The following is a 26382-nucleotide window of genomic DNA, read 5'->3' as shown; positions in this document are numbered from 1 at the left end:
CTTAAAGTAGCACTTCGATCTTCCTTCAAACGGTGGCCAGATTGAAATTCACCTTATAGGTGTACAGCATTACAATATTCTATAGCATGGTTGGCTATTAAAATTCATTTTTTTTATATTTTGGTTCTTGTATACATTTTTAACGCTATTCAACAACATTTGCTTGTGTGACTACACATTTCCACCAAACTCAAACCTAAATCTGAAAGAAATGCTTTAACTAGATGAGTAACAAAGTCAGATGGGGAGACGAGTAACCAAAGGTCAGATAGGGCCCCAAGGTTTGGAATTCTATTCTAGTCTCAAGGTTTGGAATTCTATTCTAGTCTATTTACGGACTGTTGCTAACTATAGTTTATTGCGGAAAGTTCTAAAATCACATCTGTTTTAATTTATTATAAGATGTTTTGTTCAAAATTGTTATTCATGTCCGATTAGGCTATCCTCTTGATTGTAAACTGCTTTGAAGACACTATTAAAGGTGGTATAGAAGTATCAATATAGAATAGAATAGAAAAAGCAACAAATCAAAAACACAAAAATGGAGCTCTGTGTTTCTATAAAGATTTATTAAGAATATGGAACACAACACAGCATGTTTCATCAAACAGGCTGCATCAGAGGTTAAAGTGTGATGTCTCACATCAGCAATGAACGTGTATTATATTTTTCTTCCAAATTTGATATTTGAAAATGCAGCCACACAAGTAACCAAAGATAATCTCTTGAGGTACAAGTCACCATTCACCTGCTGTTAAAAAGATTACTATCGCTACACGCCAATTGAGTGTTATACTAGTGGAGTTCGTTATTTCCTCCCTTAACGTGTCAGTCCTCTGTGCTACTTCTGTCTTGTGTAGATGATGGGGGCCTTTTGATAATAATATTTTCATGATGTATGTTCTATATATATGAGTTCCATTGCTTGAATGTCAGTCGCAGTACTGAGAGTTCTATGGCTGCACAGTACTCTTGAGGGATGGACTCCAAAGAGCTACTTTCTTTCTGTCTCTATCCATTGGTTAATGGACACAACCCACAATTTCTGGACTGATCTTTTGGGTCTAAAGTTCTGGACTGATCTTTTGGGTCTAAAAGAAAGAAAATGTTCTTATGCCTGCTTGTTAGATGTTTCATTAGTATTTATTTATTTTATTTATTTGTTGCATTTGTATCCCACATTTTCCCATCTATTTGTAGGCTCAATGTGGCTTACATAGTACCATGATGGCGAACGCCAATTCCGGTATGAGAAATACAGAGTGGTAGTTGCGTTAAAGTACATGAGTTACAGAAAGGCATATTTTCAAAGCACTTAGCCTTCCAAAGTTCCATTGAAACCTATGGAACTTTGAAAGTTTAAGTGCTTTGAAAATATGCCTCAGAGTGAATTAGGTGGTTAAGAGAGAAATTAAGTGTCCTGGTCTGGTGGCAAGTTTCGTTGTGTTGTATAATTCGGGTGTTTAGGTTGGATCATTATGGTATGCCTTCTTAAATAAATTGGCCTTTACTGATTTCCGAAAGATTGTTATGTCATGCGTTGTTTTCACAACGTTTGGTAATGCATTCCATAGTTGTGGGCTTATGTAGGAGAAGCTGGTTGCATATGTTGATTTATATTTTAGTCCTTTGCAGCTAGGGTAGTGGAGGTTTAGGTATGTGCGTGCTGAACTTTTTGTGTTTCTGGTTGGTAGATCTATTAGGTCTGCCATGGAGGTCAGAGTCTTGCTGTGGATAATTTTGTGGACCAGGGTGCAGATTTTGAATACAATTCGTTCTTTGATTGGGAGCCAATGTAGTTTTTCCACGTAGGGGTTTAGCGCTTTCATATTTTGTTTTTATGCTGATATTGAATTATATCTCTGTTATTTGAATTTCAGTGCTGTAAAATGTGTATATTTTTGATACTGTTTCGTGGCAGTCCTATGATTAGGTTTTAATTTGCTGTTCTCAAGTTTACCACATTTATTGTATTTATATTTGGTCATTTTTGCTATTATGCTGTTAAAATTGTAAGTTTTATGTTAAACTGTACCTGCTGTATACCACCTTGGGTGAATCACTACATAAAGGCGGTTAATAAATCCCAATAAATAAATAAAACTAGCAGGTAAGACTTAATTTTTTTCTTTGAACCTTTCAACAATAACTCACAGAAATATCAAATATACTCAGTACCAGGACAATTCCTGAGGCACTCCATTACCTGCCTCTGTTGCCAACCTTTGCTAATCCAACCATCCAGCATATCCGACAGAACCCCCCCTCCCAGTGATGCCATCACTTGTATTTCTATTAAAAATCTTTTAGTACAATTTTTGAAAATCAGGAACTCTATGCTTTTGTTTATTTATTGTTTGAGAGGTTTATGCATTTTCCATGTTATCCGACTTTTCATTTATCTATCAACGGATCGGTCCCATTTACGTTGGCTAATCAGAACTGTACTGTATTTTCAATTTTCAGCATTGAGGCCTCTGAGCCCTTCTCTTGCCCGGGAAGCATAGAGCCTTTTGACCAAGCGTCAGCCATTTTTCCTTCCATTGCAGTAGGACTATTTTGGGCACAGACCCCCATAACTGGTGGGTTCAGTGCTGAGTAGTCTCTGCCTGTGCATGCAAGCGAAGACCCTTAAAGCCCACATAGTCCAGAGTGAAAAATATTTTGGTTCTACATCAACATCGGTATCCGCATTGAGAATGACAGAGGATTCAGTAGTTGACGAGGAACCTGCGTCGACATTGGGTGCACCGATGCAACATTGAGAAAGTCTGACATCGGACTTGGTACCTTGTACCCGTAAATACTCTACATCCTTGTCGGTGCTGCACACATTGAGAGTCCTGTGGCATAAAAAATCTAAGAAGCATCACCATTGTTCTTTTTCCAGGCACTCTGCCCATACCTATTGACACCTCGATACACAGAAAGTGGCCATTCCACAGTGATGGCTGTCCTCTCTCCAGCTCATTTCTCATTGCGAGCCTTTGAGGCCTGCAGAGGCTATAACTCAGGCTGCAATCACACTCCTTTATCAGCTGGTACCGAAGCCCACTCTTCACTACTACTACTTATTTCTATAGCGCTACTAGACGTATGCAGCGCTGTACACTTGAACATGAACAGACAGTCCCTGCTCAACAGAGCTTACAATCTAATTAGGACAGACAAACAAGAGATAAGGGAATAGTAAAGTGAGGATGATAAAATAAGTATTCTGAACAAGTGAAGAAGGGTTAGGAGTTAAAAGCAGCACAAGGAAATCCGGGCTATGCTCAAGGAGGAGCTTTCAGGGCTACTGCATTCACAGTCTATACAGGGTTACAGGTTGCTCTCTAGATCTCAAGGAGGCATACACACACATACCCATTCTCCCTGCATACAGAAAGTTGCTCTGTTTTCGCTGTGGAACTCTGTGCTATCAATACAAGGTCTTACCATTTGGCTTGGCCTCGGCTTCTCAAGTCTTCACGAATTGTCTGATAGTAGCAGCTGTAACACTTCACAAGTGGGGCATTCACGTTTTCCCCTACCTGGACAACTGGTTAATCAAGGCAATATCTTGAGATTCTGCAAACATCTCCATTCAGTCTACCATAAACCTCCTAGAACTCCTCAGACTCAGATTTGTGGTCAGTTACTCCAAATCACATCTTACAACCAGTTCAGACCTTAGAGTTCGTAGAGGCTCTCCTTGATACTACTCAGGACAGGGCCTTCGTTCCTCAGCTGAGGGCAAACAACATACTACACCTCGCCATTCAGGTGTTCAACTCCACCCAAGTATCTACTCGTCAGATGCTCCACCTACTCAGTCATATGGCTTCAACAGTCCATGTAACACCATTGGCTCGTCTCCTCTTCCAAATTCCTCAGTGGACACTTTATGTGGTCCCTGTTCAGTTCATAAATCACTCTACAACTATGCCAGTCTCTGCAGTGGTGGATGGTGTCCCAGAATTTCACCCGGGGTGTTCCTTTCCAGTCCCTTCCTCATCACAAAGTCATCACCACAGATGCCTCCATGATATGTTGGGGAGCACATCTTGGGTTCTTGGTTCCCACAAGTGAAACAACATTATGTCAGCCTCCTGGAATTGCGAGCTGTTTGTAACATTCAAAACCTTCCAGGACTGTATCCTTGGTCAGCTAATCTTTTCGCACAGACAACCAGGTAGTGATGTATTACCTGAACAAACAGGGAGGAGCAGTTTCTGACCATCTCTGTTGACTTGGGCAGCTTCTCAAAATATCTTTCTAAGAGCTGTTTACCTAGCTGTTGAACAGAATGCTGTATTAGACAAACTGAGCAGAGTCCTTCAACCTCACGAATGGTCCCTCAGACCTCTGTAGTTCGTTTAATATTCAAGCAGTGGGGGACCCCAGCGAAAGACCTCTTCGCTTCTCAGAACATGCTTCCCCACTTTTGTTCCTGACTATATGCTCCCAGCTGTGCACCCCCAGATAACTTCTTGCTTCACTGTGGAATAGACCTTCTAATGTTTTTCTCCCATTATCTCTCATAGGGAAAACTCTTCTCAAACTATGTTGAGGACCAGGGGACCATGATTCTGATAGCTCCTTACTGGCCATATGAAATCTGGTTTCCTCTTCTCCTAGAGTTATCGTCCAGCAAATCAATATTACTAGATCCTTTTCCAACCCATAATAATGCAGAATGAAAGGTCCCTCCTTCATCCAGACTTGATGGCTTGGTTCCTGACAACGTAGATGTACATTCCTTAAACCTTCCTGGCGCAGTCTCTAGGATACTCCTAGCCTCTAGGAAACCTTCTACACAAAAATGTTACCGCTTAAAGTGGAAAAGATTTTCTCTCTGGTGTGCAGCCAGAGCACTCAATACTACAACAGACTATCTACCTATCCTTATGGAGTACCTCCTCCACCTTTACGACTCTGACCTCAAAAGTAACTCAGTCAGAGTACATTTGAGTGCCATCAGTGCTTTTCATTCTAAAGTGTTTAATAAGTCAGTTTCAGTTCATCCCCTTAATAGGATCAGTGTTTCATACCAAATCTCCTATCAAACTGCCTCTGATGGCGTGGGATCTGAATGTTATCCTAACAGCTCTCATGAATCCTTCATTTGAACCACTTCGTTCCTGTTTTCTAAAATTCCTCACATATAAGGTAGTTTTCTTAAAGCTCTTACTTCTGCCAGAAGAGTCAGTGAGCTTCAAGCCGTTGTGACAGACCTACCTTAAACCAGGTTCAATCACGACAGGGTTGCACTCTGAACCTACCCCAAATTCTCTTCCTAAAGTGATATCGGAGTTCCAGCTTAATCAATCCATTATACTACCTGTCATCTTCCATAAGCCACAATTTAAACCTGGAGAGGCACCTTGGTATTAGGTTTGATCATGAGCCCTTGGGCCTAGGCTGAGGCCTAGGGCAGACCGAGTGCACGCTTTTCAGAGACAAAGGGCTACAAAGCCCAGCACACTCAGGGAGACCAGTGAGCACCACCAGAAAGAGACCACTTGTATGGGCTGCAAGGCCAAACTGGAACCCAAACACACAAAAAGGGAAGGGAAAAAGAACAGAGAGAAGTCCTGGAAGGGACTGACACTCAAGCTACGCACACTGCGTCACATACAGTCACCACCGAAAGGTCACAAGACCAAACACACAGATACTAGCAACAACCAGAATAAGGGAGCCCATGCAGAGAGGCAGCTCAAACTGTGCCACATAGCTTAAACAAATGAGCGGCCTTCACAGGATCCACACAATAAATACAGTAAGTATAGGATAAAAGGGAAACCACACACACAAAGACAGCATAAGCTACACACCTAGGTAAGGAGCACTCCTCAGTAGATCCAAACAACAGATATAGCAGGTAAAGGGGAGAAAGGCAGACCACACAGAGAGACTGCTCAAACTACAGCTTAGAAGAGGAACAGTCCTCACAAGAACCAAACAGAGACAGGAGGTAAAGGGTTAAAGCAGACTACATAGAGAGACAGCTCAAGCTACATAGCTCACAAGAATGAAACAACAGATACAGCAGGTAAAGGGTTAAAGGGAAACCCAAACGAAGAAAGTAAGCTCCCACGAACTCACCCAAAAAACACTGGCAGGAGAGGGTAAAGGCAGAGCACACAGAGAAGCAGCACACAGCTGAACAACAGCAAAGCAATCAAAGGGAGCAGACTCCTACAGACTCAAAGAACAAACACAAACAAGGAGAATAATGGCAACCACACAAAAAAGAATTCACACAGTGCCACACGCACAGACTATGCAGAACCAAGGTAAGCTCACAGCTGAAGGAAATAACACTAGAGTGTCCTGTGCAGGCAGAGGTAGGCTTAAATAGGATGTGACATCAGCTGCCTCTAGACGTCTGCCCAAATCCTGACATGACCAATCAGGTGCGAGACCCAGTTGTTACCCTGCCTGTCCCAGTAGAATCATAACATTTGGACTGCAAGCATGCTCTAGCATACTATCTAGAATGTACAAAACCTCCCACTTTTTGTGTCCTTTGACCCTAATAGGTTGGGGATTCCCATCACCTAACATGCAATCTCAATCTGGCTGGCTGACTGTATTCCCTACATATATACTCAGGCTGGGCTTGAACCTTCATGGCCGAGTCACCATTTGCAATGTAAGAGCCATGGTGGCTTCAGTTGCCCATTTCTGCTCTGCCTCTATTGAAGACATTTGTAAGGTGGCTATGAGGTCTTCTGGCAACACCTTCACTACTCACTACTGTCTGGAGCAGCATTCCAGGCGGGATAGCCAGTTTGGACAAGCAGTCCTGCAAAATCTTTTTACTACTTAAAAGTCAACTCTGCCCTTCGGTGTTTTTTTTTTTCCACCAGGCTCACTATCTACTTAGTTGCAGAAACTGATTTATATTATGAGCCTGGTAGCTAGTGAATACCACATATGAGAATATTATGCCTGCTTGTCCTCAGAGAAAGCTAAGTTGCTTACCTATAGCAGGTATTCTCCAAGTACAGCAGGCATATATTCTCACATCCCCCCGCCTCCCCTTGGAATTGTCTTCTAAGCTTTAGTACTGTATTGCAGGTTCTGCACTCATGTGTTGGGCGGGAAGGCACCTGCTCATGCGAGTTCATACTGCCTGTCTGCACCGGGCTCCATGGATGATGTCACCCACATGTGAGAATATATGCCTGCTGTCCTCGGAGAACACCTGCCACAGGTAAGTAACTTAGTTTTTTGTTGGGGAGTGCAAGAAAGCTTGTAAATGAACCATTGAGGGAGATGAGTCAGTATGTGATAAGCATGGAAAAGGCAGCAGGGGAAAATGTTTTCTCTGAGGACAAGCTGGCTGAATTATTCTCACACATGGGTCGACGATCCGTGTCGGCCCGGGAATCGGCATAAAAACAGCAAAAAAAATTTGCTAAAGCTTTCTGGTGTGTGAGCACCGCGCATGCGTGGACTGACTTTCCGCCTGTTGCGCGAAGAGTGACAGCTTTTTCTGTGGCTCATCTCTTCGCGCCCGGGAAAGAGCCTTCTTCAATTTTCAGGAGTATTTCACTCATTTGGTTTTTGTTTTATTCAATTCTGTTAAAAAAAAAAAAAAAATTTCCCTTTTTTATCGTAGCGGCCGGATCTCTCCGTTTTTGTGCCTTTTTTTCTTGGCACAATCGAGCCATTTGATTTTGCCAGTGCGGTCTTCCCTTCCATGTCATCAAAGACTCCCAGCGGCTTCAAACGTTGTACTCTGTGCAACCGGACCATCTCAGGTACAGATACCCATTCCTGGTGTATCCAGTGCCTTGGGCCCGAGCATAGCCCAGCTCATTGTTCCCTTTGTCTTCGCATGAAGAAGAGGACTCAACTTGCTGAAGAAGTCCAGAGAGAGAAACCTTTTGGGGCTCGGTCCGGTCCATCAAAGTCGGCATCGAGGGATGCATCGATGTCGGGAGTGGAGGTAGGCATGGCTGCTGAGAGGCCACAGCATGCTGGGAGCAGTGAGGCATCGAGTGGGTCTCCACCTTGAGGCCTTCTGCTATACAGACCCCCCCCGGGACCGTCCATTGTCAGACCCGACCCCGAGGTGATGTGGGGATTCAACGTTGACCTCGTCGGCACCGAGGAGCCTCGGTGAGGTGCATTGAGCAAAGACTAAGAAGCACCGACACTGTTCCCCCTTGACGCATGGTGCTGGGAGCTCTGGGGCGCCGAGGGATTTGGCACCCAAGAAGCATCGGCGCCGGGAGGACTGCTCCCCCTCCATACAGGAGGTGCCAACACATTGTCCTCTTAGCAGTCCAGTTCTTGCTCCCGAGCCTCAGACGATTCTGCCACCAACTGCTCCACCGGCCCCGCAGCTTTCTCCAGTAGCGGCTCTCGATGAGCGCATCCGGGCATTGCTTCCAGAGCTTCTGGAAGGACTGCTGCTCCAATCTGCTTCAGCGTTGGGTTGCTTGCAACTGCTGTGCCATCTGCTGCAGCTGCGTCTGGCCGTCCACCTGTGATGAGGTCCCCGAGCTCAGTGCCAGCTGCGGTTCCGGTATCGGCTACCACCCAGCTCGACTCCCCATCGACGTCTATGGAGGAAGCTTCACCGCAGTCCATTCGGGCGTCAGCCCCTCGACATTGCCATCGGGACTGTAGGTCTGTTGTTTTTCTTTTCTTTTTCTCACAAAGTAAAAATAATATGCTCCTAGAAAATAGGATTGATAATGAACCTTTCCTTTGTAGACTCCTGAGTATGTGTTAAAAATATCATGGTACAGGAATACCATTAACTATTTTAAATTGTTCCTTTTATCTGTAAATGTTCTAGTTGAATACTATATGATACTAGTGTACCTAAAAGAAGTGAATTTACATGGGTCCAGTTTTTTGCTTTTTAACTGCATTAAATGGCACTTATGTCTCTTGTTCTAGGTTTTCAACAAATTGTTGAGCTTGGCCAGCACTGCATCATCGCAAAAGTTCCAGTCCCATATGTGGAGTCAGATGTTGGTTTCTACATATGGATTTTTGAAATCCATTTCCAACGTGTCTGGCAAAGACATACAGCCTTTAATAAAGCAATGGGTGTATCCTTTTCATCTGCAGTTTGATTTAATAGTTTAAAAGAAAAGTAGCTTTCTCTTGGCATGCTTGGGGACTTGTGGGAAGACTTAGAGAACCAAAATTATACCCAGCATTAGAGACAGTGAAGCTTAGATGGAAGATAAATGCACACACATGCACACACACTGCCCGGTTTGTTTCTCTTCACATTTATTTGCATTGTTTTGGAGTATTAATTTAAAGTTTAAGTATCATATTTTCAGTCTTTCTGTGATGAGGGGTAAAATTAAAACTCTTAAATCATTACTTCTAAAATTCAAATGCAGCTACATTTCTAATTTCCAGCTTAATTTTTTATTTGTGTGTGCTTTTTTTTGGCCTTGTCCTTGACAATTTTATTACAGAGACCAAAGCGGTGTAGTAAAATTTTATGGCAGTTTTGCATTTAACAGAAAAAGAAATGTTCTAGAATTGGAAATAAAACAAGACTATACCTCTCCAGGAACCCAGAAATATGTGGTAAGAAACCATCATTCTTTCAGTTATAGTCATTGAAGAGGTTTGGCCCTGGTGGATCATTAGGTGCATGTGTGGCTTTAAGATTACATGTTAGGGCATAGAAGTTATAATTAAAGATGACATTGCAATATCTTAACCCAGTGCACAGTTTAAGAATGGAGAACATTCACAGTTTAATTCTGTTCCTATGATGCATTTGTTCAGATTTCTACAGTGAACTTTGTGATGGCTTTCATATTTAAACAAATTTGGTATGCAGCAATTTACCAGGGACTCAGAGAGGCTGTAAAAACAAGGCAGAATTGTCCTAAAATTACAAAGAAATACTGAATCTGGGCCTTCATTACTGTATATTTCATTACTTCATTTATATCCCACCTGTCAATGTGCTTCTAAGCAGGTAACAATAAAACATTAACAGTAATTGAACTACATGCATGTAACATCTATGAATACAATTACCTAGTCAACATTGTTTAAAACTACCAAAACACATTGTATAAAAATATAAACCATTTGGTAGACCATCTTATGTTTTCAGTTTCTTACAAAAACTCACTGTTCAGTCTCAAGAAGTAAATCATTACAGAACTGAAAAACTTTAGTTACAAATAGTTGTTTCAGGGGGTCACGTGATGCTTTAAGGCAAGGCAGACGTGGTTCCGCGTTCTCCCAAGCCCCGACTCGATCTTTTATCTAAAAAACCCTGCAAACTACGGGGAAAGACTGCCACAACCTTGGAGTTGAGAGAGGGGATCATATGGAAAAATTCCTGAATTCCCTGAACAAGACAATGGCGCCTAAAAACTCCAAGAAGGAAAAAGAGAAGCCGAAAACGGCAGGCGGCGCCGAGGCAAGTCCGCCGCTTAAAGGTCCCACGGTGTTCTCGGCTGAACAGCTGCGGCAGCTGGCGGAGGTAGTCGAAGCAGTGCTTGAGCCTAAACTGGCCAAAGTCTTAGAACAACTTGCGACGATGGAGGCGCTCATCACGGACACAACGCGGAGGACAGGAGAGCTTGAACAACGGGTACTGGCAGTGGAGGAGACTCTAACACCCAGCGTGCAGCAGCTCAAAGTGATTGGAGCTAAAATGGAGTCCCTAACAGAGAAATTAGATGAACTTGAGAATAGGTCTTGTCGGGCCAATTTAAGAATCGTGGGCCTACCGGAATCGGTGGGAGCCTCCGTGTTGCCTTCAGTGCTTGAGAAGTGGCTGTCCAAAGAATTTGCTTTATCCGACCACGCGGGGCCCCTGTGTCTGGAGAGGGCTCACTGCATGGGTAGGCAGCAAGATGGCCGACGCAACCCGAGAACAGTAGTCCTGAAGGTACATATTTATGTCCATAAAGAGGAGATTCTAAGGGGATATCGGATGAAGCGGAATGAAACCAAGTTTGATGGTAAACAAATCCTTATTTTTCAAGACTATTCTGCAGCATTGCAAGAGAAGAGGAAGCTGTTTACCCCATACTGCAAAAGACTGCTTGAGTTGAGCGCTCAGTTTATGTTGGCCTACACTACAGTGTTAAAAGTCAAAGACAATGGTCATTGGAGAGCTCTTGGAACCCCTGAGGAAGCACAAAAGTATGTGCAGCAATTGGAGCTGAAGGACCGAGACGCTGCAGGAAATGGCTGAATTGCACACAGTTGAAGCATTGGAATATATTTGATCAGGACTGAAATAATGTGCTGAACTGTTAGAGTTGCAGGGTTGGTATTCTGTTTGTATTACATTAAGAGTTGGGGACAGGGAGACAAGGAAAACCCCTGGGACCCATTTTCAATAGGTAGTTTATGTGTGGGTTCAAGGGGAAGGGGGGAGGGCGAAGAGAGGAATAGGAGGAGCAAGGGGGAGGGGGAGGAGGGAAGGGGAAGGGGGTGGGGATTAGGTTAAAGGGGAGGGAGGGGAGAGTGGGGGGGAGGGATGTACTGATGCGTAGTAGTGCTGTTGGAATGTGTAAGCGCAAGGGTATGAGAGGGGGGATAATATCGGTGAATCATGTGGACGCAGGGAGAACCCCTGCTCTGTATGGAAGTTGGATCCCATGGGGGGAGGGGCTGGCCCCCGGGGATGATCAGAGTAGCAAATCTGTCATTTCAACTAAAGGAATCTTAGCGACTGACTGATCACACACAGATAAAAATTTTCTCTTGGAATGTCTCTGGAATCACATCCCCGGTGAAACGCTATAAAATATTGGCACAGTTGAGACGCAGGGGTGCCACCATTGCATGTCTCCAAGAGACTAAGCTTATGGACACTGAACACCAAAAACTAAAGCAGCAGTGGGTAGGGGAGTGTTTTTATTCCTCCTCAGGGGGCAAGAAAAGTGGGGTGGCCATTTTAATTAAAAAAGGTATTTCCTGTCAGTTCAAATTAATCCATAAGGACGCTGAGGGCCGCATAGTGTTAGTACAGATGAATCACCAGGGCCAGAAATATTACTTGTGTTCAGTGTAAGGCCCCAATGAATACAACCCAAGCTTCTTTCAAACACTTACTGCCTTAGGGCTTCAACATGCAGACGCTCCTTGGATCTGGGCGGGGGATTTCAATCAAGTACTCGGCCCTGCCTTGGACAGATCTTCCCCTGGGGCTTTCCGGGGACTGGGGAGAGGGAAGGGTATACCGGCGCTTTGCTAACAACTTCACTTAGTAGACCCTTGGCGGGTGCACAACCCCACCATCAGAGATTACACTCACCAGTCTAAGGCTCACGAAACCTAGTCGAGAATCGATTATATATTGATCTCCCAGGCTTGGTTATTTAAGGTTCGGAGGGCTGAGATAGACCCAGTGGCCGTCTCTGACCACGCAATAATGTAGTTGGTATTGGATCTGGCCGCGGGTGTACCTGGGGGTACAATCATGGAGATTTCCCTCATTCTTATACCAAGACAAGCAGTTTATAGAACACTTACAGACAAAGTGGCAATTTTATGTGGACACCAACGCTGACTCATGTGAATCATCAATTACATTCTGGGAGGCCTCTAAGGCCGTTATGAGAGGGGAGGTGATTGCTTTTTTAAGTGCAAGGGCCAAGAGAATAGCTGCAGGGGTACTCCGCTTAGAAGGGGAGTATAAATTAGCAAAGAAAAAATACATTGCAAATCCTTCCAGAGTACATAAAGACAAAATGGATGCATCCCTAGTGGCGCTTAACTCTCTCCTACTACTACTACTACTTACTACTTAACATTTCTAGAGCGCTACTAGGGTTACGCAGCGCTGTACAATTTAACAAAGAGAGACAGTCCCTGCTCAAAGAGCTTACAATCTAATAGACAAGTGAACGGTCGGTCCGATCGGGGCAGTCAAATTGGGGCAGTCTGGATTCACTGAACGGTAAGGGTTAGGTGCCGAACGCAGCATTGAAGAGGTGGGCTTTAAGCAAAGACTTGAAGATGGGCAGGGAGGGGGCTTGGCGTAAGGGTTCAGGAAGGTTGTTCCAAGCATAGGGTGAGGCGAGGCAGAATGAGCGGAGCCTGGAGTTGGCGGTGGTGGAGAAGGGTACTGAGAGGAGGGATTTATCCTGTGAACGGAGGTTACGGGCGGGAACGTAAGGGGAGATGAGGGTAGAGAGGTAGTGAGGGGCAGCAGACTGAGTGCATTTGTAGGTAAGAAGGAGAAGCTTGAATTGAATGCGGTATCTGATCGGAAGCCAGTGAAGTGACCTGAGGAGAGGGGTGATATGAGTATATCGGTTCTGGCGGAATATGAGACGTGCAGCAGAGTTCTGAACAGACTGAAGGGGGGATAGATGGCTAAGTGGGAGGCCGGTGAGGAGTAAGTTGCAGTAGTCCAGGCGAGAGGTAATGAGAGCGTGGACGAGAGTTCGGGTGGTGTGTTCAGAGAGGAAAGGGCGAATTTTGCTGATGTTAAAGAGGAAGAAGCGACAGGTCTTGGCTATCTGCTGGATATGCGCAGAGAAGGAAAGAGAGGAGTCAAAGATGACTCCGAGGTTGCGGGCAGATGAGACGGGGAGGATGAGGGTGTTATCAACTGAGATAGAAAGTGGAGGAAGAGGAGAAGTGGGTTTTGGTGGAAAGACGATAAGCTCGGTCTTGGACATGTTCAGTTTCAGGTGGCGGTTGGACATCCAGGCAGCAATGTCGGATAAGCAGGCCGATACCTTTGCCTGGGTCTCCGCGGTGATGTCTGGTGTGGAGAGATACAGTTGGGTGTCATCAGCATAGAGATGATACTGGAAACCATGAGATGAGATCAGGGAGCCCAGGGAAGAGGTGTAGATTGAGAAGAGAAGGGGTCCAAGGACCGATCCCTGGGGAACACCAACAGATAAGGGGATGGGGGTGGAGGAAGATCCATGAGAGTGAACTTTGAAGGTGCGGTGGGAGAGATAGGAGGAGAACCAGGAGAGGACAGAGCCCTGGAACCCAAATGAGGACAGTGTGGCAAGAAGTAAGTCATGATTGACAGTGTCAAAAGCAGCGGATAGATCCAGGAGGATGAGGATGGAGTAGTGGCCTCTGGATTTGGCAAGGAACAGGTCATTACAGACTTTAGAAAGTGCTGTTTCTGTCGAGTGAAGAGGGCGAAAACTGGATTGAAGCGGATCAAGGATGGCATGAGAGGAGAGAAAATCAAGGCAGCGGCTGTGGACTGCGCGCTCAAGTGTCTTGGAGAGGAAGGGTAGGAGGGAGATGGGGCGGTAGTTGGAGGGACAGGTAGGGTCTAGTGATGGTTTTTTGAGGAGTGGCGTGACTACAGCATGCTTGAAGGTGTCGGGGACAGTTGCAGTGGAGAGAGAGAGGTTGAGGATATGACAGATGGAGGGGGTGATAGTAGGAGAGATGGTGTTAAGTAAGTTGGTGGGGATGGGATCAGAGGAACAAGTGGTGCATTTTGAGGAGGAAAGAAGGCGGGCGGTTTCCTCCTCGGAGATATCAGGAAAGGAGGAGAAAGAGGTCTGGGTTGGTTGGTTGAGGGAACATGAACAAGCGCAGAAACATCTGTCGGCGGGCCGCCTCAAGTTCCAGTGCTTTGGGAATAAACTGGTAGACTTTTGGCGAGGGTAGTGCGGTCGAATACTCCACGCCAGTTGATCCCTATGATCACCAACCAGCGGGGGTCACAAGTTTCCACTCCAGAAGCTATTTTAGATGGGTTCCGTGTATTTTTTGAGGACATGTTTGCTACAGGAAACTGCGAACGTGGGCCTTCGTTAGGGGATTACCTAGACGATGCAGGGATGCCCAAGTTGAGGGTAGAGGCCCAACAAACCCTGTCTATGCCACTCCAGGGGACAGAGGTGCAAAAAGTCATCAAGAAACTAAAGCTGGAGTCTGCCCCAGGGGTAGATGGCTTTTCTAATGAATATTATAAAATCTTAGCACCCCTGCTCTGTGGTCCTCTAGTAGCTGATTATGATGAAGTGATAGATCGAGGTTTTTTCTCTAAGTGAGAAAATGAAGCACTTATTTCTCTGATACCCAAACCTGGCAAGCCCACCGACCAGATGGAGTCATATAGGCCTATATCTCTCCTTAACGTGGATATAAAAATCTTGACCAGGCTATTGGCGGACAGGTTGGCAATCCACATCCCATCTTTAATAGGGGAACATCAGGTGGGCTTCGTACGGGGTCGGCATGCAGTTACCCATGTGCGGAAAGTATTGTTAGCAATGGCTTATGGGCAGGCTACAGGAGATCCGCTGTTACTTGTGAGTCTTGACGCAGCCAAGGCCTTCGACAAAGTCAACTGGGACTACTTGTTTCAAGTCCTTGTGTTACAAGAAATGATTTACTTGGGGGAAAGAGCTCTAGAGCACTCGCTACTGTTTATAATTTAAGAGCAGGTGCTGTGTTTATAAGTTTTAGGATATTAATTTCTCCACCAATCACCAAAGGTGATAATTGCAATAAATTAAATAAATTGAGTATATATAAAAGATACCATATACTCAGAACACAAAGAGACCATATTTTTAGCTTCAAAAAGGTTGATTTAATATACAATTGCACACGAGAGGTAGGTTTTAAAAGATCTTTACAGATAATCTGTGCTTAAGTAAGGTAAAGTAGAGTAGCAGGTCTAGATCAAAAGTTATAACTTACAAAGCAGTCTGTTGCAAAGCATTTTGTGGTCCATTGAAGAGCCATGAGGCAGGTGGACTGCAGATCAGGAGCAAGGCATCTGGATTGGTGCTGAAGAGAGAATCTCCTGGAGGGAGAGTCTTGGAGAGAGAAGAGAGTCTCTTTCTTGGGGAAACAGTTTGTTCTTTTATACTCTTATTTTGCAGGGAAGCAGGCCATGTGCATCTGGTTGCTGGCTTCCTGGTTTTTTGCACACGACCCCTGAGTCCTGGTCTCATGTTTGCACACGACCCCTGAGTCTTGGTCTCATGTCTTATGACATCACGAGACTTGCTGTCTGGATTTTGCTGACAAATGGTCTTTTGATGTACAGGGCTTCCTGCTTGATTCTCTGTGATAGGTAAGATTTGTCTGGGGCAGCCAGCAGGTGCCCTTTGTCTTTAAGTTGGATTTCACACCTTTCCCTGCCTGTCTCCTTGCCTCCTCTGGTTACGTCCAATCTTTGTTGTGTTGATCAGAGGAATAGAGTCAATTTAAAACTTTAAAGCAGTCTTAAGTCTTTTGTTTAAGGAATGAGAAAAGGCAAGGTGAGGTCCCTGCAACTGCAGCAGTACCTTTTGTCTTTTAAATGTTCTTTTAATGTTCCCCAAAGGGAGAGGGAAGAGGGCTTTTGGAATGAAAGCCAGTTCTGCTGCAGTGTCAAATATATATATCTGATCCAACACAACATCATGCTACACATTTAATTCTGATGATTGGCTTATACCATAACACTTGAATACATTGGGGTGGGAGGAAGGCTCTTGGCTGCTATAGAGACGCTCTACCGGGGCACCACGGCACGGGTATTGGTCAATGGACTCCGCTTGGACGCTTTTAAAGTGGCGAGGGGCACCAGACAGGGGTGTCCCCTGTCCCCTTTATTGTTTTTATTGTACTTAGAGCCCATTTTGCGCACCATACTAAAAGATTATAATATAAAAGGAGTAACATGTAGTGGGAAAGAAATAAGGGTGCTTGCCTTTGCGGACGACCTTTTCCTGACCCTTACACAGCCTACTATATCGGTCCCCCATCTAATAGAGGTTATAGAGGAGTTTGGGTTTTTTTCTGGCCTTTCTCTAAATCTACATAAATCAGTGGCTCTCCTGGTCCAACCTGTGGTGAGGGAGGAATGGGTGGGGGACTTCCCTTTTCAATGGGCGGAGGGGGTGGTCCGATATTTGAGTGTGCTAATCCCATCTGACCTTTCCCGGCTGTCAGAGATAAACCTCGGTCCTTTGAGGGATAATTTAGCAACAACACTGTGGGGGTGGAGGGGGCTACCTCTTTCACTACAAGGACGCATAGCTTTATATAATGTGATCTTGTTCCTCAAGTGGACGTACATTTTACAGATGCTCCCGATTATTCTTGGTCACAAAGAGGACATATGGCTTCAAAAAACAGCTTAATGGGTTTTTATGGCAAGGAAAGAGAGCACGTATCGGGATTAAGACATTGATGCGGCCAAGAGGGAAAGGGGGACTGGGACTCTTGGACCTGAAATTGTTTTCGATTGCCAGTTGTTTGTGTCACCTATCGGATTGGTTCCGATCCACTGAACACTTTTCATGCACTGAAATTGAGACTGCACTGACAGAACCGCTACACTTTGCATACTGGCTACAGGCTCCAACAGACCAGTTACACACTCTGGGTCCCTATAAATTTATCTTGAATCCCCTAAGAAAAACATGGCAATGGATAAGTAAAACTTATAAGTGGGATGGATTGGTGTCGCCCCTGCTGCCAATTGGGGGTAACCCGACATTCCCGGAGGGAGGGTTCTCGGTCCTGTTTAAAAAATGGTCAGTGCGGGGGATCCACTTCCTATTCCAGGTGGTAACAGAGCAGGGGTCTATGAAATCGTTTCAGTCCTTATGTGAGGAATTTGGTCTGGAAAGGGGCGATACATTTGCATTTTTACAACTAAGGCACTATGTCCAGTCCTTGCCGGCTGGTTCTCTGGCCAAAGGTGTGTGGGAGTTACAGGACGATTTGTTGGGGCTAGAGGCGCAACAGAGAACCCCTCTGAAATACTACCATGGCTGCCTGCGAGACTCTTTAACATCACTTGATACTACTTCCATATGCGCCAGATGGACCCAAGAGCTTCGTTGGCATTTGGAGCCACAATAAATGGAGCTTTGTTTGAAATCGTCCCAGAGAGTGACTGAGAACGCAGCATGGAGGGAGTTGAACTACAAGTTCTTGTTGCGCCTTCATATCTCGCCCCACAGAGCTTTTAGAGCAACTTTGAGAGAGGCAGATGATTGTCCTAAATGTGCGGGACTGGGTGCCTCCCTGGGCCATATATTTTGGTCCTGTCCGGAGGTGCGCTCATATTGGTTGGCCATGGGTAGACAGGTGTCAGGCATGTGGAAAGTGAGATGGAAGCCTACCCCTGGTCAACTGTTTGATGTTTTCTCAGTACAGGGACCTCTACCGGAGGGATTGAGAGCCTTCTTAAAGAGATCTGTGTTGATGGGGAAACGAACCATCTTACAGCAGTGGCTCACCCTTGAGGCCCCTTGCATATTGCACTGGCGTAGTGCCATGATGCAATGGTGCTCGGTGGAGAAGCAGAGGGTCCATGACCTGGCCTCTGCAAGGGGAGATCATTTTTGTAAGACCTGGTCCCCGTTTTGGGACACGCTAACTCCCACAGCAAAAAGTAGGATTCTGAACTGTTAAGGGAGGGGGGGGGGGGTTGTAATGGTGTGGAGGGTTTGTATGGGAGTAAGGGGGGGAGGGGGGGGAAAACGAAATGAAAACCCCATGATTGGGCACTTGCTTTGTGCAGATCTGACACTCTTCTTTTGTCGGTTCTTTGTGGAATGTTTTTCTTTGTGATTATGATATTTTACACTGTATGATGTTATGCCAATAAACAATATTAAAAAAAAAAAAAATAGTTGTTTCATGAACAAGTTGCACTGAAGAGAAATTCAAGTGTTTCCGTTGACTGGAGTGCATCTTGAGATGATAAATAAAATTGCAGCAGGTGTGAAAGTTCATTGGAGTTGTTCATAAAATTTTAACATAGTTAACAGCAGTTTAAAATGTTTGTGATTATGTAATAGGCAAACAGTATAATTCTAGCCATGTGTGAGTAATATAATCTGACAATTTTCTACCTGTAATAATATGAATAGCTGTATTTAAGTGATCTTAGAATTGTTCCTGGATCACCTACATACATTTATGGAAAAAGGATCTGAATGAAGAAAACAGGAAACAGCTTAAGCATTGGCAAGTTAGATGCAAGGCATTGATAAAGAATGCTGAAAGAGAATTTGAAAAGAAGCTTGCTGTAGAGGCAGAAACTCATAGCAAAAACCTTTTCAGGTACATTGGAAGCAGAAAGACTACAGGAATCAGTTGGTCTGTTACATCATCAGTGAGTTAAAGGAGCACTCAGGGAGGATAAGGCCATAAAGAGAGACTAAATTAATTCTTTGCTTTGGTCTTTAATGAAGGGGATGTAAGGGAACTCTCTGCAAGAAATTATACTTAAGAGTTATGATACAGAGAAACAGAAAGAAATAGTGGTGAACTTGGAAGATGTAATAGGCCAAATTGTCAGGTTAAAGAGCAGCAAATCACCTGGACTGGATTGTATACACCCCAGGGTAGTGAAAGAACTCAAAAATGAAATTGCAGCTCTATTATTGTTACTCTATTACTTGTCATTAAAATCAGTGTTTCCCAAGTCGGTCCTGGAGTAGCCCCTTGCCAGTCAGGTTTTCAGGATATCCACAATGAATATGTATGAGATTGATTTGCATACACTGTGCTTCTGTTGTATGCAGATCTCTTTCATGCATATTCATTGCAGATATACTGAAACCCTAACTGGCAAGGGGGGTACTCCAGAACCGAATTGTGAAACACTGATTAATATCATTCACATGACTTGAAGATTAGAAGGTAGCCAATAGAACATAGAAGTAATAACTTGTACAGTAAAGTCAATCTAGAGAAATAACAAAGGAAAAAGGATAATTTCCAAACAGAAAACAAAATTAAATTAATAGTCTAGTCAATAAAATATGGAGATCCAATACAATAAAGAGGGTTATGGGTAAATTAAACTGAAAAAGAAACTTGCTGATTAACAAGAGCAATTTAATTACTAATACAGTCCCTATTGGAGGATCACCCATCGATATCCTTCTGATAACCAAGAAAGTGACCAAATGAGATGAAACATAAAAAACATACTTCACAGATTGATGGTGATCTGAGACACTATAGATTAGTAAGCCTGATGTCAGTGCCTGGCAAAATGGTGGAAGTTATTATAAAGAACAAAATTACTGAACTCATAGACAAAAGTGTTTAATGGGATAGAGTCAACGTAGATTCAGCCAGGGGAAGTTTTGCCCACCAGTTTGCTTCATTTCTTTGAAGGCATGAATAAATATGTGAATAAAGATAAGCCAATTGATGTTGTGCATCTAGATTTTCAGAAAGTTTTGACCAAGTCCCTCATGAGAGACTCTGAGAATTTTAAAAACCCATAGGATAGGAGGCAGTATTCTCTTGTGGACTGGGAACTGGTTAAAATATAGACAACTGAGTAGGATTAAATAGCAAATTCTCTCAATAGAGCAAGGTGATAAGCAAAGTGCTGCAAGGACCAGTGTTATTTTTAACATATTTATAAATGATCTGGAAATGGGAACAATGAGAGAGGTGATTGAATTTGTAGATGACACAAAACTATTCAAAGTTGTTAAATCGTATGTGGACTTCGTGAGATTGCAGGAAGATCTTGGGAGGCTGGAAGACTGGGCATCCAAATGGTAGATGAAATTTAATGTGGACATGTGCAAAGTGAGCCACTTTGAGAAGAATACCACAAATTATGTCTACAGAGGTTCCACATTAGGAGTCCCCACCAAGGAAAGGGATTTAAGTGTCATTGTGGGAAATAAGTTGAAATTTTCTGCTCAGGGTGTGGTGGCGGTAAACCACGAGAGGCTGGTAGCTCTGGAGGTGAACAAGATTGAAGAGAACAAGTCCAAGCAGGAAATGGAATTGAACACTAATATGGTGAAGACTATTTTCTCTGAGGACAAGCAGGACATTGTTTCTTACATTTAGGTGATGTCATCTGACGAAGCCTGGTGTGGACACTATCCGGCAGAAAAACAGAAGAAGAGTCACCCTTGCAGGCACACAAACAAATCAGTCACAGCAAGGGTGACAAAAGAAAGAGCAGCAGACGATGTCCAAACAAACACCTTTATTGTAACATTCAAGACTCGACATGAGTCGTGTTTCGGCCTACAAAGGCCTTCCTCAGGAGTCTACAAACACATATATACAGATTAAAATCAATAACAAATATAAGTAAAATATATATAAAATATTGTTTTACATTTGACACAGTATGAATAAATTAAAAAGCAAACGTAAAAGTGACATGCTCTTAACCGTAAATGTATGTTGTTATGGTACAAAAAATATTAAATGGATAATCATAATAATGATATATAAAAATGACTTTAAAATACATAGGAAATAAACAAATACAAGTATATAAAATACATAGGAAATAAACAAATACAAGTATATAAAATAAACATGGAGGTCCAAGTTAATACCTATAATTGGATGTATGCTGATGTTAAGCTAAGCTTAGTGTGATACAGGTGATGCTCGATATCTAAAAAAAAGGGGGAGAAGTATGTTTGAACAAAATGATAAAAATACATATAAAAATATTGACAGATAAATAGGAGCGTTATACTTTTCAGTTAAATAAATATGGGCTTGATATAGATATTGCATATTAAGAAATGGATAAAACGAATATGTTGAATCTATAGAGCAAACTGTTACTAAAAGTAGATGTATAAAAGCTGTGTAAAAAAAAGTATAAAAGCATATAGCTAAAAGAGCTGTAGGTAGTAAAGAAGTTAAAAAGGAAGAAATAATAAAACTGGATGGACTACATGTAGTTATAAGGTAACAGCTTTAGGAGTATGTTTACTAAGATGCGTTAGCGTTTCTAATACACATTTAAATTTAAGGTACATTAAACACTAACGCGCTTATACGTTTCTATGGGTGTCTTAGCGCTTAACACGTGTAAACGCTAATGCACCCATAGTGCATCTTAGTAAACATAGGCGGTGTTGTTATGGTGGTCAAAAAATATATTTTAAATAAAACATTGTAAACCAAATAAATGAAAAAGAGGAAGTAAAATGAACTATGAAGCTATATAAAATAAACATATAAAATAAAGAATATATTAAAATATAATGTAAATGAAAGTGGTCATAAATGGTGTGATCTGCACATCTAAAAAACTTGTGAGTTTGGTGTTGTGTATAGAGAGTATAGTGTCTGTAGAGAACAGCACAGTGAAGAAATGGCAAGACCAAATCTTGCGTGTGAATGCTCGAAAAATGTATGGGAGTCGCTGAAAAAACTATTGCAAAACTACCTTCTAACAAGAGCGATAAAAGCTTTCACATTGGTACTGTGGTAAAAAAAAAGAGTTCTCAAGTGTAAACATTGCACTGAACGTCAGTAAAAATGTATAGAAATAAGGACTGATAAAAATAAATAAATAAATATGGACAGAGGTCAAAGGGCTACTTAATATAAAGGGAACGTGCATCTTTAAAATAAATCACACAAAAAAAAGAAATTTGCTTACGTAAAAAATATATAAAATGAAAACAAATAATGAAAAACAGTGAACGATGGGTGCCGAAAAATCAAACTGAGGTTAAAAAGTGGAAAATGCAGTGCCACTTATGCTAAATGGACAATGTGATATAGGCAACTGTCTTAAGATAACATGGGATGATATATAGATAATGTAGTGCCGATGAGAAGCATCGTGCAAAAAAAGGTGAAAAAGATAGGAGAGACTGTACTGGAATAAGCATGTAACTGAAAAGAGTGAAGCTGTCATAAGCATCTTAAGGTACAAAAAGGCAATTAAAAAAAAAAGGGGACCATGGTGAAAAAAACTGTGGAAATATAAACTAAATGCAAAAGGTAAGTACCAGTGTGACACAGTACCAAACGGATATCTAAAGTCAGTCAGAATAAAAAGTGATGGTACCGGTAGATGAAAGAAACAAGCATACAGTGGTATGCTGGTAAATTTTTAACAACAGGCTTTCTCCCCAGTCCAACTCTGCACCCCCCCCCCCCCAAATTGCAGAGCTGGCTATACCCATACCCAGGGAGAGAGCCGGGGGGAGGGAGGTCACGCATTACTCTCTCCGGGAAACTTTTTTTTTAATGCTTCCAGGTTCCAATCTAATTCAAGCTTAACATGGGATAAAATGCCATAAATGAGTAAATAAATAGATAGAAACTCTGAGCATTGAGAACCTGATTCCCATAACAGACATGTTTTAGAAGCCCATTACCAGGAGAAAAAAAATCTCTGCACCAATAACAGGGTTAAATGTCATAAATAAGTAACTAAATAAATAGATAGAAACTCTGAATGTTGAGCACCTGATCCTTATAATATGACATCTGTTTTAATGGCCCTTTACCAGGAGAAAAAAGATCTCTGCACAAATATAATACATGCTAGGGTGTCCCTATAACCAGCCCCTCTAAATGACACACTGATTATGATTTATAACAAATTACTACTCTATGAAAAGTTATTCCATTACTATACTTCCCCTGACCTCTGTGTATATCCGTATGCTGCCAAAGCTGGCATGTTTGAAATATAAGAGAGATTGAATTAAAATACTACCAACAATAAAGAACGACAACATGGATGCAGCACCTGATTCTTATAACATGATATCTGTTTTAGTGGCCCTTTACCAAGAGAAAAAAATCTCTGCACAAATATAATGCATGCAAGAGGGTGTCCCTATAACCAGCCCCTCCAAATAATACACCGAGTACGATTTATAACAAATTACTATACCTCTATGTTCACCCGTATGCTGCACAAGCTGGCATGTTTGAAAATATAAGTGAGATTAAATTAAAATGCTACCAACAATAAAGAACGACAACATAGATGCAGCAGCTCATAAGTTTGCTTGATTTTGTTTTGGGTTTAACGGCAAAGACAACTGCGTGGGAGGGGAAACAGACTAACCTAAATAGCTTCAAATTTTTTTTTTTTTAATTTCATGCTGTCCCCGTCCTCATCCAAACCCAGCATCATCTCCCTCCTGCTCCTCTGCAAATCCTACCTCTCTCAGCTTCCATTCCCTCTCTGGCCATTCTTCAAACCTTACTCTTCCAGCAGCTCTAGTGGTAACACGTGACGCTGCCTGGTCGACCCGGAGCCTTGTCTCTGCCGAGTAGTGTACTGCCCCGCTGATGCAACTTCCTGTGGGTGGGATCTGGTAGAGAAAAGGCTCTGGGTTGATCAGGCAGTGGTGAGGGGGGAGTGATGAACCTAAAGGATGACATGATGAGGTATGCTGGGGGCTCATGGGCGGGTGGGGGCTGGGGGAGGAGGGAGAGAAGAGGAGAAAAAAAAACAGATGCTTGTGTGCTCGCTGCTTGACTCCATCAACAACCGGCTCGCAAAAATCAGTAAAATTTAACAACCGGCTCGTGCGAGCCAGCTCCATCACACCACTGTATAGACATTACCAAAGGCCGAACTATATAAAGGAGGGGAAAAGGCGGGAAGAGGAGAAAAAGAGAAACACTAGGTAAAAGTGTAGTGAGCAAACGTGTGAAGGAGAGGAGAGTAAAATATATTACCTTGCTGCTTTTTTCATAAGTACATAAGTACATAAGTAGTGCCATACTGGGAAAGACCAAAGGTCCATCTAGCCCAGCATCCTGTCACCGACAGTGGCCAATCCAGGTCAAGGGCACCTGGCACGCTCCCCAAACGTAAAAACATTCCAGACAAGTTATACCTAAAAATGCGGAATTTTTCCAAGTCCATTTAATAGCGGTCTATGGACTTGTCCTTTAGGAATCTATCTAACCCCTTTTTAAACTCCGTCAAGCTAACCGCCCGTACCACGTTCTCCGGCAACGAATTCCAGAGTCTAATTACACGTTGGGTGAAGAAAAATTTTCTCCGATTCGTTTTAAATTTACCACACTGTAGCTTCAACTCATGCCCTCTAGTCCTCCTAGTATTTTTGGATAGCGTGAACAGTCGCTTCACATCCACCCGATCCATTCCACTCATTATTTTATACACTTCTATCATATCTCCCCTCAGCCGTCTCTTCTCCAAGCTGAAAAGCCCTAGCCTTCTCAGCCTCTCTTCATAGGAAAGTCGTCCCATCCCCACTATCATTTTCGTCGCCCTTCGCTGTACCTTTTCCAATTCTACTATATCTTTTTTGAGATACGGAGACCAGTACTGAACACAATACTCCAGGTGCGGTCGCACCATGGAGCGATACAACGGCATTATAACATCCGCACACCTGGACTCCATACCCTTCCTAATAACACCCAACATTCTATTCGCTTTCCTAGCCGCAGCAGCACACTGAGCAGAAGGTTTCAGCGTATCATCGACGACGACACCCAGATCCCTTTCTTGATCCGTAACTCCTAACGCGGAACCTTGCAAGACGTAGCTATAATTCGGGTTCCTCTTACCCACATGCATCACTTTGCACTTGTCAACATTGAACTTCATCTGCCACTTGCACGCCCATTCTCCCAGTCTCGCAAGGTCCTCCTGTAATCGTTCACATTCCTCCTGCGACTTGACGACCCTGAATAATTTTGTGTCATCGGCGAATTTAATTACCTCACTAGTTATTCCCATCTCTAGGTCATTTATAAATACATTAAAAAGCAACGGACCCAGCACAGACCCCTGCGGGACCCCACTAACTACCCTCCTCCACTGAGAATACTGGCCACGCAATCCTACTCTCTGCTTCCTATCTTTCAACCAGTTCTTAATCCATAATAATACCCTACCTCCGATTCCATGGCTCTGCAATTTCTTCAGGAGTCTTTCGTGCGGCACTTTGTCAAACGCCTTCTGAAAATCCAGATATACAATATCAACCGGCTCCCCATTGTCCACATGTTTGCTTACCCCCTCAAAAAAATGCATTAGATTGGTGAGGCAAGACTTCCCTTCACTAAATCCGTGCTGACTTTGTCTCATCAGTCCATGTTTTTGTATATGCTCTGCAATTTTATTCTTAATAATAGCCTCCACCATCTTGCCCGGCACCGACGTCAGACTCACCGGTCTATAATTTCCCGGATCTCCTCTGGAACCCTTCTTAAAAATCGGAGTAACATTGGCTACCCTCCAGTCTTCCGGTACTACACTCGATTTTAGGGACAGATTGCATATTTCTAATAGTAGCTCCGCAAGTTCATTTTTTAGTTCTATTAATACTCTGGGATGAATACCATCAGGTCCCGGTGATTTACTACTCTTCAGCTTGCTGAACTGACCCATTACATCCTCCAAGGTTACAGAGAATTTGTTTAGTTTCTCCGACTCCCCCGCTTCAAATATTCTTTCCGGCACCGGTGTCCCCCCCAAATCCTCCTCGGTGAAGACCGAAGCAAAGAATTCATTTAATTTCTCCGCTACGGCTTTGTCCTCCTTGATCGCCCCTTTAACACCATTTTCGTCCAGCGGCCCAACCGACTCTTTGGCCGGTTTCCTGCTTTTAATGTATCTAAAAAAATTTTTACTATGTATTTTTGCTTCCAACGCTAATTTCTTCTCAAAGTCCTTTTTTGCCCTCCTTATCTCCGCTT

At 43.2% G+C, this 26382-nt stretch overlaps 1 protein-coding gene across 1 annotated transcript in view; it reads left to right on the top strand.

The window, feature by feature from the left end:
* Positions 1 to 26382, top strand: part of TAF2 (TATA-box binding protein associated factor 2) — a 377955-nt gene that overhangs the window by 155451 nt on the left and 196122 nt on the right. The window contains exons 12-13 of the mRNA XM_030218511.1: positions 8905 to 9059; positions 9441 to 9555. Coding sequence (XP_030074371.1) covers positions 8905 to 9059; positions 9441 to 9555 — 270 coding nt within the window. The remainder of the gene's footprint in view (positions 1 to 8904; positions 9060 to 9440; positions 9556 to 26382) is intronic.

The sequence above is a fragment of the Microcaecilia unicolor genome, chromosome 1 (assembly GCF_901765095.1).
Source record: "Microcaecilia unicolor chromosome 1, aMicUni1.1, whole genome shotgun sequence".
Classification (NCBI taxonomy): domain Eukaryota; kingdom Metazoa; phylum Chordata; class Amphibia; order Gymnophiona; family Siphonopidae; genus Microcaecilia; species Microcaecilia unicolor.
This window is presented reverse-complemented; position numbering and strand designations above follow the sequence as displayed.